Source organism: Abramis brama, assembly GCF_963993115.1.
Source record: "Abramis brama genome assembly, chromosome: 23".
In the NCBI taxonomy this organism is placed as follows: Eukaryota; Metazoa; Chordata; class Actinopteri; order Cypriniformes; family Leuciscidae; genus Abramis; species Abramis brama.
Genome location: NC_139985.1, coordinates 13,145,985 through 13,159,117, shown reverse-complemented (window position 1 = coordinate 13,159,117; position 13,133 = coordinate 13,145,985). Strand labels below are relative to the sequence as shown.

The 13,133-nt window shown below is 38.8% G+C and overlaps 1 protein-coding gene across 1 annotated transcript in view; it reads left to right on the top strand.

Annotated features, from left to right (window-relative positions):
- The window catches only part of lrrn2 (leucine rich repeat neuronal 2), a 48,121-nt gene extending 38,621 nt beyond the window's left edge, over positions 1–9,500 (top strand). Inside the window, exon 2 of the mRNA XM_084100304.1 lies at positions 4,944–9,500. Coding sequence (XP_083956430.1) covers positions 5,258–7,426 — 2,169 coding nt within the window. The 5' untranslated portion in view covers positions 4,944–5,257 and the 3' untranslated portion in view covers positions 7,427–9,500. The remainder of the gene's footprint in view (positions 1–4,943) is intronic.
- The last annotated feature ends 3,633 nt before the right edge of the window (positions 9,501–13,133 follow it).

The window sequence follows — 13,133 nt, the reverse complement described above, 5'->3', positions numbered from 1 at the left end:
CTTCTCCATGCTTCTCTCAGCCTCTTCTGAGAATAAAGAGGAATATTCAATTAACTTGTGCAGTTGCAGCTTCAGGTGTTGTTCCCCTTGTTATTATTCAAATGCTTTCTTCTTTGTCTCAAGGGTTAGTGAAACCAGGTGTGGATCTCACTTTTTGGCTTAAACCAAGCTTGCGTATGCATAAGTTATGTGTGTGTGCGTGCACATGCCTCGGAAACAAACAACTCTTGCAAAGACTGGAACAAATAAGGATTACTTGCAACCAAATAAACACAAACAGATACTGGGAAAGCAGTAGCTTTGGATAATATTGGAAATCTGGTCACTATTGCACAGGACATTAGCATAGATGAGTCCCCACCACAGTTTGCCATAGTAAATTTTGTCACTACTACATTATTAATTTATGATTAAGTCATCTAATACAGAACAAGCATCTCCAATTGTTGAGCAGGAGGTTTTATTTTGTCAATGCGTTATAATGAGTGGCAATATGGTGCTGGAATTTATTTTTTAATGCTGTGTGGTTGTTATTGTTGTTATTAACAAGAAAAGTAACAGGGGCAATATGTTCTCTCAAGCACACAGCTGTCCGGCTCCAATCTATCGCTTTTCCATTATTCCATTTACAAAAAAGCACACAAATGTGTACAGATGCAATTATTTTTTTTATTAGATTAAGATTAAAACCATTTATTCACTGCTAGATGTAAGAATTTATCCTCTGATTTACACACACACACACACACACACACACACACACACACACACACACACACACACACACACACACACACACACACACACACACACACACACACACACACACACATATTCATTTATTTAATAAAACAATAAAATATCATGTTAGATTACATATGTATATCCTAATTCATATAATGTAATGTAATATAACAATATACAATCAAGAGCTATAAGACTTTCCATGATATAAGACTCTGTGCAAGTTACTCCAGGAAGTTACTTCAGGGCCACCGGAAGCAAAAGGGGTCAAAATAAAGTTTTGAGAGGCAGAGAGACACAGTATGTGTGGCAGTAGAGTCAGCTTGTGCTTTCAGAGCTTGAAATTAAGTTGGCGGAAAATAGGCTGGCAAGGTCAGTGCAGGTGAAAGCAGAAGGAGACAGACAGTAAAGTTCTTTCCATTCCAATGTTACACACACAAAAACACACACTTACAGAAAAACACACAAGACAAACTACTATCTTAAAGATATCTACGTTTTTGGACATTTAAGCCACACTTATGCATGTATGTATAATAGACCTTAGTCAGGGTAGTGCCATGTTTAATTTTTGGAATAAAAATGAGGCTGTGAGGGATAGAAGTACAGTGCATTCAATGGATTGTACTGTTGTTTAAAAACAATCCAATTGTTCAGCTGATGAAACGTTATTCTAAAAAAAAAAAAAAAAGAACTTGCAGGAGACAAAAACGTTGTGGGTTGTGAAAATTATGTGATCTAAGACTTTTATACAGTGGATGCCGTTGTAAAGACTAAGACTATCCCTCATAACCTCATTTTTCATCAGTGTCAAATTCAATATGGTGCTAAACTGACTAAAGTCTAAGTAGAAGTAATTTGAATAAAAAAATGGGCAAGAAAGATTAAGTTAGTTTTGAGAAAAGCATTTTTTTTTGTGTGCAGATGTCACTTGGTTTCATATTTTGTATCTAATGTAATTGCATTTAAGATTATAATAAATAATGTGCAAGAGTGACATGTCCATAGGTGTTCGAATACATCTTGGGGTCAGGGGTCAGGATCACGATAGTTCGTGGTAAGACAAATTCTAAAGTATTCTTTTTGAGTCTTCTCCAATGAATTAAGACTGTCAGGTCCATTCAGTATCTGTGAACATCATACACTCTGCAGCGTCTTCTGTATTCATGTGAAAGAGAGGACCATTTCACATCCCATAACAATTTATGGATTCTACATTGATTCAGATATTCCCTTTTATTTCTTAACCTGAAGCATGCTTCATAAATGATGAATACTGCCAGTCAATTCAGTCCCTTGATGAAACATTAATCAGCATACACATTTTTTTTTTTCAAAGAGAAAATGGCTCGAAGAAGAAAACCATGATAATACACGAGGATAAGATCGTTTTTTGTTTTGTTTTTGTGATGGTATGGATTATGGACTGGAATTCTAATGAGATAAAAGCATGCAAAAGCAAAGGAATTAAATAAATAAAGCAGGTGTGAAGTTATTACTTTGGCACAGAAAAAACATACATAAATAGTGTTCGACCCAAAACAGCCGTTAATGCAATGTACAAACTCACCTTTGAGGACCGGGCAATCGTTTCCAGGTGTGTGCAACCACAAAGAATTATTCATAGAGTCTGGCAAATCTGCATTACTACTAGAGTGCAAACAAACCTTTTTTCTTTTCCACTCACCGTTAAGCTCCGAAATGAGTTGTTGAAGGAGAGGACAGGAGGAGTTTTGGCACAGAGATCCAGGCATCAGCAAGCAGCCAGAGGTGGCTCGTAAACTCGCCTATCAGCAATCATGCCATGAATGAACATCAGGGCCGTAAGGAAACCGGCAGCAGCAAATTCGGTTAATCCCTGCAATCTGCAAAGCAAATCAAGAACATAAATTGAGATTAAACTGAAACAAAGCACGGTTTTATTTGGGTTTTAAAAGAATCTGACAGAAAAGAAAGATTTTGCAGGAATGCATTTGTCAGGGTAGTGACAGGATTGTATGTTTCATTGGTCAAATCACAAGCTGGTGCCAAAATGTCTTTAATGTCTTGCCATTATATTCCCAGGAGAGATAATAGTAGCTTGCACAATCCATTGTTAAGGTCAACAAAAGACGATTATTATGAGCAGGAAGCTTTCAGGGCCACATTGAAACATGTCAGATCCATTCTCATTTGTGCAGACTGCATCAGACATCACAGAATCTGACTCGAAAACCTTGAGGAGCGGAGAATGTGTCCGTAGAAACACATTCACCACTCTTGTGGTAGTACAATTCATGAACAAATCAAAAACAGAGCGCAACCACTATAGCCACATTGTCACAAACAAAAGATACTTTTGAGCCAGTCCTTTTAAGGACTCGTTGAGAAAGACTGAATGAACTTTATATATTTATATACTTTATGTAAGCAAAATGGACACAAGACTGAACTGAATCTGTATTGCTATCCAGCCCTAATGACGCTATGACAGCAAGAGGTGAAAACACATTTATTTAGAGACGACAAAATGGTACCTACAAGATGGGACCACCTGTTGCATGGCATCACAACAGCTGTTTCCTTCTGGAGGCCTCCTGGACGCACTTTGTCTAGCCTAGCGTGCTTTTTTTATGGCCAAAATTAGAGCTAAAAGCAGTGAAAAGAAAGATTAGTGGGCGAACTCTGCAAATGCATTATTCAGTATGCACAAGTGAGCAGCCCACATGCAAACGTCTCCATTCTCCTCACATTAGGGGCACTCAAGACACCCTCACAATTTATTACGACGCAGGCAGGGAATTGACAGTACGCAGCATGTCCCAGGACCAGCTGGGCCAAGGTAACGGGGTGCATCAAGGGCCAAGCTTCTGCTTGAGAAGTTGACACTTTGTAAATGAGCTTGAAGTTGACGTGCACAAGCCGATGGCTGGCGGGGGAGAGATCAGGGCTTGCTCACATGGGCCCGTTGATAGCTATGGATCGCTCTTCTATCCCTCCACGCCAGTGTGCATATATGAGAGAGAGCAAAGAGGAAGCACAAATAGTCTCTGAACAGGCAGGTAGATCCCTGGGGGACAAAGGAGAGACAGAGAGAACATTACGACTAATTGGGCATTCAGGAGAAGGATGGATTGCTGTGGCAGAGCTTTGAGGAAGGGAGGAAAAGGGTGGATACTATAATCAGAGCTAGTATTTCTGCCATTCTACCATGTAGATGTGGTGTCTAAATGACGCATGAATATTGCATGGCTGAGGTGCATGAGGTGCTGTGAAGGGGCGAAAGTCATCTCCAGAAAAGAATATAATATGCATTGTTGTCTAGACTTATGCAGTGTCATGCATGTTATCTAAACCCCAATGAAGATTTTTGTTTCAAAGATACAGTATGGTTAGTTTGAAGGGTGTGAGGTAAGAGCATACACTAATGGCAGGAACTAAACCAAACCAGGCAATTTATAGTGCAAAAATAAAATTGCATTAACTCCAAAGCTGATGTTCTGAAAGTTAACTATGAAAAGGGTTTCTACTCTTCTCCAAAAGTAGAGAAGCTCTAAATCCAAAGAAGACAGTTTTGAAAGATTCTCTACGCAGCATGTCACAAAGTTTAAACAAAGTAGGTTAGACCACAGTCAGAGTTTCCTTTTCTTAATGCATTTTTATGTCCCCTCTGAGTCCGAGTCTTGTGAATTTAGCCAAAAACATCCAGCCTCCAGCATATGAGTAATACCAGGGCCCTGATTATTTGCAGAGCTAAATCCTAAGCCATGAATTAGGCTCACTAAATTTCAGCCTGCATTTCTCTCGTATTTTCACAGTAGTCATTTTCCGCCATCTACAAGACGTGCAGAGAAATTCAACTGCAATGTCCCAGAACTAATTTAGAGGAGGTCTTTACAATATACAGTCTGAGAAGCATGCAAAGTGTGTTGAAAGCAACCAATATATTTTCCATTCTTTACAGTAACAATTTATAACAATGACTTAACTACTATATTGTATTCTAGTTTTATTTACAAAAAAATTAAATAAAAAATGCCTGCAGTGTAAGGGGATTATTGAAAAAGGACAACTGTGGAACAAGTTTGTTGCAAACAAAGTGAAAAGTGAAACAACATATGAAGCTACTGCAATCATACAGCATGCTCTGGCAAATGGAATTATAAAATCTCATGATATAATTGTTTTTTTCTTTTTGTTTGTTTTTTTGTCTTTTCCAGGTGTGCCCCTAAACCAATCCTAAAACTTACTCTACTGTGCTAGGATGTAAGATCATTGGAGTGAGACTGGAGAGAATTGAAGCCATCTGAAGGAGACGGAAAGGGGATTTTGAGATACTCGTGTAACTACTTCACAAGACTGGAGATGAATAAACGCTTAGTCTTTGAGACAACTTTCTTAGCAAAATTCAACTAAACCCTTGGCTCTCCTGTTACATGAACCTGAGAGATAAGTGAGAGACTGGTATTAAAAGCAGACAGAAGGGTCTAGCTCACAGTGAATCTACATCAAATTATATCAGTTTATATTAATTATGAAAATGGGACAGATTGCAATACTTCTCATGCACACACATCTGCTGCTTGGAGTCGCAAGCTCCCTGGTCATTCAATCCATGCCCTGGAGAGTGCCCTGCCCTCACCAGTGTGTCTGCCAGATCAAGCCCTGGTACTCTCCCCAGTCTGTGTACAGAGAGGCTCCTACAGTAGACTGCAATGACCTGCTACTTATCCAGCTGCCCACTTCCCTCCCTCAAGAGACACAAACCCTCCGGCTGCAAAGTAACCTCATCAGTTCTGTGGACCAGAGTGAACTCCAGGGCCTTGTCAATCTGACAGAGTTGGATCTCTCACATAACAGCTTTACCAGTACCCGCAACCTGAGAATAACTGACCTGCCAGCTCTTCTTAGCCTACACATGGAGGAAAACCAGCTGAGACACCTCCCAGAAGCAGCTTTCTTTGGTCTCCCTAGCCTGCAGGAGTTGTACCTAAATCACAACAGGCTTCGAAGCATCTCCCCTGGGGCCTTTAAGGGTCTGGATAAACTTATAAGGCTTCATCTTAACTCTAACCGACTGGTTGTAATTGATCGGCGCTGGTTCCATGCTATGCCACAACTGGAGGTGCTCATGATTGGTGGAAACCTTGTGGACACTATTCAGGACCTAAATTTTAAACCACTGGGCTCTTTGCGTAGTCTTGTCCTGGCAGGCATGGGCTTACGTGAGATCTCGGAGCGAGCGCTAGAGGGACTTCAAAATCTGGAGAGCATTAGCTTTTATGATAATCACCTAATAAAGGTTCCAAAAGAAGCATTGCAAAAATTGCCAGGCCTAAAGTTTCTTGACTTGAACAAGAACCCCATTCAGCTAGTGCAGAGGGGAGACTTTAGAAACATGCTTCACCTGAAGGAGCTTGGCTTAAACAACATGGAAGAGCTGATCTCTATCGAGCGCTCAGCAATGGAAAACTTGCCTGAACTGACCAAACTGGAAATCACAAACAATCCTCGGCTCTCCTATATCCACCCTCAGGCCTTCCAAAAGTTATCGAGTATGGAAAGTCTAATGCTGAACAGTAATGCCTTGAGTGCCCTGCATAGCCAGACAGTAAGGTCGCTGCCCAGCCTTCAAGAAATCAGCTTGCACACCAATCCTATTCGCTGTGACTGCCTGATCCGCTGGGTGGGAGCCGACAATGACAAGCCAGTCCGTTTCATTGAGCCTCAATCCACATTCTGTTCTGAGCCTCCTGAGCTGAAAGCCCGGCGAGTTAAAGAAGTCTCATTCAGAGAGATGGCAGACAGCTGCCTGCCCTTGATTGCCCCTAGCACATTCCCCTCTTACATTGAAGTCAAACATGGAGACAACGTAGCCTTACACTGTCGAGCACTTGCAGAGCCAGAGCCAAGCATCTACTGGGTCATTCCCCAAGGCGTGAGGTTGACTCCATCCAGCAGTTATGGGCGTTATCAGGTTCTCACAGAAGGCACATTAGAGATTTTTGGAGTCACTGCTGAAGAGGCCGGCTTCTACACTTGTGTTGCGCAGAACCTAGTGGGAGCTGATACTAGAAGCTTGACTCTAGAGGTGGAGGGGGGTGACATGATTCGGGCAAATACTCAAAAGACAGAAGATAGCTTTGAAGTTCAAGATGTCAAAGAAAGGTATGCCTTACTGACCTGGCAAGCAAGCCGTAACATTCCAACTGCCCATCTATCTTGGGTGGCCAATGGTAGTCTAGAAGAACATCATAGGTACAGCACTCGAATTCTAGCTGGTACCAGGAGATTCAACCTAACCCGTCTGCAACCAGGCACTCACTATAAAGTTTGTCTACACTTGGGGCCAAATGACACCTCATGTGTCCATCTAAGGACCAAAGAGGTGCCCATGCAAGATCCTTTACCAGACCTGACCCCAGCAGTCCTGTTGGCGGTATCAGCTCTGCTCCTTTTATTAATGGCCCGAGCATGTAATGGGGGAGCCTCATTCAGTTGGAAAGACCACATGCTGGAATTTGAGAAACCCTACACCACCATTATGACCCAAGAGGCGAAGGCTTTCATGACTTCTCCAATACCAGTTAAGCATCTGAATCAGCAAGACACAGACAAAGTCCTATCAGATGGCAGAGGGAAAGAATTCACAAATACTTTGCAGGGGCAAGATTCTCGGGGGCTAACAAAAGAGGCATGCTGAGCAGAGTTCAAGAAGGATGGACATAAATCTGATCTGATCTGACAGTTAAAACTACTGAAAGTCTGAAATAAACAATACTATAAATTTACATAGCAGACCTGCTTCACATAACAGCGACCCTGTTTCAAGTATAGTATAATAACAAAAAGAAAGAAAAGAAAAAAGATATTTGTATTTATTTTGTAACAAAAAAGATACAACACATGTATATTAAAAGCATTTGTTCATATATTCACATTCAATATATCATCGAAGGACACTAAAGCTGTGCTGCCAATCATAAATAACTGTTCATATAGAGTCTGTTTATATGCAACCACCCACCTTTTATGAGCCTGTGTCAAAACAGGCCAAATGGTTGTAGAAAGATACGCACTTATATATTTTTAATACTGAAGACGACAATGACTTGACACAGAAAAGCAAAGAAAGGTGAAAAGGTGAGAGGTGGTTTTCTGAAAGGTGGTTTACAGGCTGAGGGCAACAATTCACTTTTCTTTTTTGTGGTGAAAAATTAAACTGACTATCTCAAAGCAGGCATTATGAAAAGTGCTGATATAAAGGGAGATGTCTTAAATGTTGTATAACTAATGTTGTATGTACTCTCTCTTTAACAGTGTGTTAAATTGTGCTCTGTACAAGGACCCCAAAATAACACTCCAAAGTTAAAAACCCTCCCAGAGAAAGGGAAAGTTTTTAGCGCATAAATGAAAAATCTTGTTCTCCCCTAAATATAGACTGATCTATACATTGACAAGGGCCACAAACTTGTGACCTAATCTGCTCTGTGGGATGTGTGCCTATGTTGGTTCCCTCATTCCTGAAATATTGCAGACCCTTGGTTAGAAAACCAACCCAAGTGCACAGATGTTCCAGTGATGGACACACAGCCTCGACATATGTGTCAGCCTCTTTGTTCAAACATGTCAAACAAGAACAAAGGGTCATGGAGAAACCGTGAGGAAAATGACGCCATTCCTTCCAGCAATGAAGGCAAACATTTGGTGACAGGGAAGAGATCCACGTCTACATGCACACTGTTTTGTACAAAGCAAGCACGTCAGAGATCCCATCTCTTTCAGTACTGATGAAAGGAACGGATCCTGTCAGGCTGCTAATGGGACACACTTCATGGAAATGTAGTGACAACTCTTTCTGTAAAAAGAGAAAATTGAATTCAAAATGGGCTTTTTCTTTACCCATTTGTCAGGTGACTATTCAATGCACAGTACATGAGCGCTGCTCTGACTGCTGGACAGCTACAGTAATGAGAGACATATCCAGTGAAAGAAGGGTCAGAGGGCACCGGTGAACCCCTCTTTTATCCGGGAAAGAAAATAAAGCAGCATTGGGGATTGTGAACGGTTCTCTTATATTCTCAAATATGGGGAAATCCATTTTTACAGGCTGTCATTTTACAGTAACTTTGTTTGCTTTGATTTTTTTTGTTGTCAATTTGTGGTTGATGTGCCCTCCTGTTTCAGTGACACTCTCTCTAACTTGACTGTCTCGTCCTAAAATTGGTTTCCTTTCATTTTTTGTTGATCATTGGTCTTTTCCCAACCCCAAAGCTGTACATAAGTCTATCTGAATTTCCTATTCAACATACCACTTTCTGAAATAATTTAGATGACTGTGTGTTAAATTCTATTTTGAGCTATTATTAAAACATTTTGGACTGATATCAAGGTTTCGTCAATTGCAGGACACCTAGTGTGTTTACATGCACTTTAAAAGTTTGATTTCAGTCAGTCTAAAGTAATAACATATATTTCTGAATGTCATATAAACAGTCAAAATAAGTACCAGTCTGGTTTTTGTTAAGTCTCAAAAACAGAACTAGACAATGTGATTTCTTTTTAGCTTGGCTTCATCTAGCATGCATTATGCCTTAATCGGACTACAATCGGCCTTTTGCACTTAATCCAAAATAGAGTGTGCAATGAGTGCGCATTTAATCTCCTTGTCAATTATACTTGGAAAGACAGTTTTTAACTGAGCATGTAAACATATAGTATGGACATCATATATCACCTCAATGCATATAACCTTTAAATCATGCTGTTAATCAGGATTTTGGGCTACGTTTCCATCTGTTACCATGTTTCATGGAGCCCTTATGCCGTTGGTCTAAAAGGGGCATCATTTCACAGAAAAATATCCTCCACTTATAATAGGAACAAATATTCAGTCTTTTGAAATGGAATCATCACAACGAGTTACTCCAGTTTCTAGAGATTTGCAAAACTGCCCTCAGCTTCTTAAATTCACTGAGAAAAGAGCATCAGGCTGGTGATGCTCTTCTTCTCAGCAGCAAATGGTACATCCATCTTCAGTACTCCCTGCTCCAGTGCTCTTACATACCTTAGAATTACCGCAAAGAGCCTGTTGTCTAAACACAGGAAATTTGAGAGATTGATTAATGCCTGAAGAGGAAAAAAATAGGACACATGTTTGGCAGGGGGCAGTGGTTTATAGGCAACATAATAGCGTTATGCTTTGCAGAAATCATACATAATTGTGGATGACTATAATTGCACATTACCATTATTTAAGAGAAAATTGAAAGTGGGATGGCAGGGTTCTGTTTTGTAACACTTACTGCATCCTTCACACTCAAGTGGACCCTCTCCAATCTATCAAGGCTAGAAATGCCAAACTATAAAGCTCAATGCACCACTGAACAGTAACTGTGCCATTTAATGGAGGTAAAAAAAAAAATATATATATATTATAAAAGGAATATTCCAATCAAGTGAGCTCAACTACAACACTATCTGTAGCCAAAGTACATAAACGGTGGGTTTGCTGAATTGTGATTTAATAAATGACCTTCTCGATTCAATTTTCTGATCAATAAGAGATAGAAGTACATTGGATTTCATTGCCTCAAGCTTGAGAATCGTTTATTTGGTTTTAGCCCAAGTCAAAAAATATGATTCACAATTAAATGCTACGCTAGTCAACTGATATAATGTGACATTTGGTCTATTACTGGCTCAGGTATCAAGATGAATATATATAACTTTAAAGAAATAAAGACTCGATTTTTGGAAATTGAAAATTCCACAATGACAAAAAGACAAGAAATGTTGTATTTACAGAAGCATGCAGTCCCCGTGATGCAAGAGGTCACAAGTTTACATTGATGAAAAAAATCATCTTTAATGAGGACATTGCTTGGCCATTCTGCATAAAAACTCCATTCCACTGTTAAGGAATCATTACTCACGTATTGACAAATGAATGTTTGGATGTCACTGCTGGATAAACTATCATGAAGCGCAAGCACCATCAAAGCACTGCCTGAAAATGATTGTCCATCAATACTCTCTGCACAAACAATGAGAAAAAAATCACATGTTCTTTCAACAAGGCAATTACACCAAACATATTAACAATAGAGGGACTCCAGAACAAGTATTAAACATCAGGTTTTGATTTTTTTCTTCTTTTTTTAAAAAGAAAAGATTCAAATATTGTTATTTTAAAAGTCCTCAAAGTTACACATTTTAAAATTTTAACATTGAAGGCAATTTTCACGTCACACCACAGATATTCTACATTGTTCCATGACAAAGCTGTACATTTTAAAGCAGATACTAGCACAAACAGCCTACTACTGTGCTCACTTCTCAACTACTGTCAAGGACAGAACAACAGTTTGAAGAGAATCTTGCAGAGTATGTTAGATCTTACAAACATTTTATTACTAACCCAACTAAATAACAAATCCATTTAAAAGACTTAGACTTTGCTTTCGGGACACTACCGCTTTGAGTCGGTTTTGAATGTTTTTGAAAGAAGAGATTTATGTTCTCTTATGCTCACCAAGGCTGTATTCATTTGATCAAAAATACAGTAATACAGTACTACAATTAAAATAACCATTTTGAATTGTAATATATTTAAAAATGTCATTTATTCCTGTGATGGCAAAGCTGAATTTTCAGTATCATTACTCCAGTCTTCAGTCACATGATCCTTCAGAAATCATTCTTTCTTATTACTATCAATGTTGATTCTAGATAGTAAAAAGAACAGCATTTATTTGAAATCAATTTTTTTAAACAACAAAGTTTTTACTGTGACTTTTGATTAATTTAATCCATTATTACTGTATAAACGTATTAATTTCTTTAAAAAAAAACACACAAAAAAATTAAACAAAATACCCCTAACCCCAAAGTTTTGAACGACGGTGTATATAATCCTCGCCATAACTGCTAACTGGCTTATAGTCCAGTCATTTTATGAAAAAAGGTTGAACAAATTGCAACAGAAGCAAACTCAACTGATTTTGTATCCTCAATATGTCCTGAGTAAGGAAAAAAAAAGCCCCGAAGAATCCCATTAGAGGGGAAAGTTTTGAAAAAGACCCAAATATAGCCTATATTCATACGCCTATTCATTCTTTTTCTTATAAAGGCTGGTTTCTAAAGTACTTCTTCCTGCCTCTATGTCTTAATGTTCATGGGTAGCCTAAATGGGTTCCATTCAGACCTTAACATTAAGTATTTTACTGTTATGTGTCAGCAAGATTCAACAAGACATTTTCGCCTGGCTATACCCAATGTTTAGATCTGTTGTGGTATTTATGCAAATTAGCACATACGTAATTAGATTATGCACCGTTTGTCCATGTTAACAAACCATTTAAAAAAACTTGTAATACATTTTTTTGTTTGTCTTGATGCAAGTAATCAACTCAGTAATTTTCATGGTGATATCTAAAGGTTAAAATTTATACCCTATTCACGTAAGAAAAATAATGAATAGGCTATATTTGGGTCTTTTTCGAAACTTTCCCCTAATGGGATTCTTCGGGGCTTTTTTTTCCTTACTCAGGACATATTGAGGATACAAAATCAGTTGAGTTTGCTTCTGTTGCAATTTGTTCAAGGTTGACCCCCATTTTGGCTTAAAATGACTGGACTATTATAGCAACACTTCTAGCAATGTTATACACAACATTCACCTAAAAACTTTTCAGGCTACATACTACAACCTCAGCCGTTCAAGACCAGGCCAGCAGGAATCTGAGCACTTTAAACATCCTGTTGCTCTCTTTTTCCTTTTCCTTTAAAGCGTTCCCATTTTCAAAGCCAGGAAGCAGTTTTGTGGAACGATGATAGAAAAATTGATTGTGAAATCTATTTAGTGTGGCTATCGATTTCCCCATAAGGGGAAGGAAGGCAGACCGTGTGAGTAGGATAATGGAATATGGAACGGGGGAGCAAGAGCCCAGAAATGGGAAGTGACACTGGTTAATGGAGTAGAACTGGGCTGTTTTAGGTAGGGCATGTGAGCGTGTGCACATATATCCATGTGAGAGGTCTCCACATCTACTATAACACTCCACATTCAGCTTTGCATTTCAACTCATCTATATTGAAAGAATAAACAAAAATTTGGTGATAATTTATGCACTCATATTTCAGTTTCAAATAAATGCTGTTCTTTTGAACTTTCTATTAATTAAAGAATCCTAAAAATAAAATAAAAACCTAGTTGCACAACTGTTTTTCAACATTTGTAATAATAAGAAATGTTTCTAGAGCACCAAATCAACATGTTAGAATGATTTCTGAAGGATCACGTGACACTGAAGACTGGAGTAATGATGCTGAAAATTCAGCTTTGACATCACAGTAATAAGTTTCATTTTAAAATGTTCAAATAGAACACTTATTTTAATTAGTAAAAA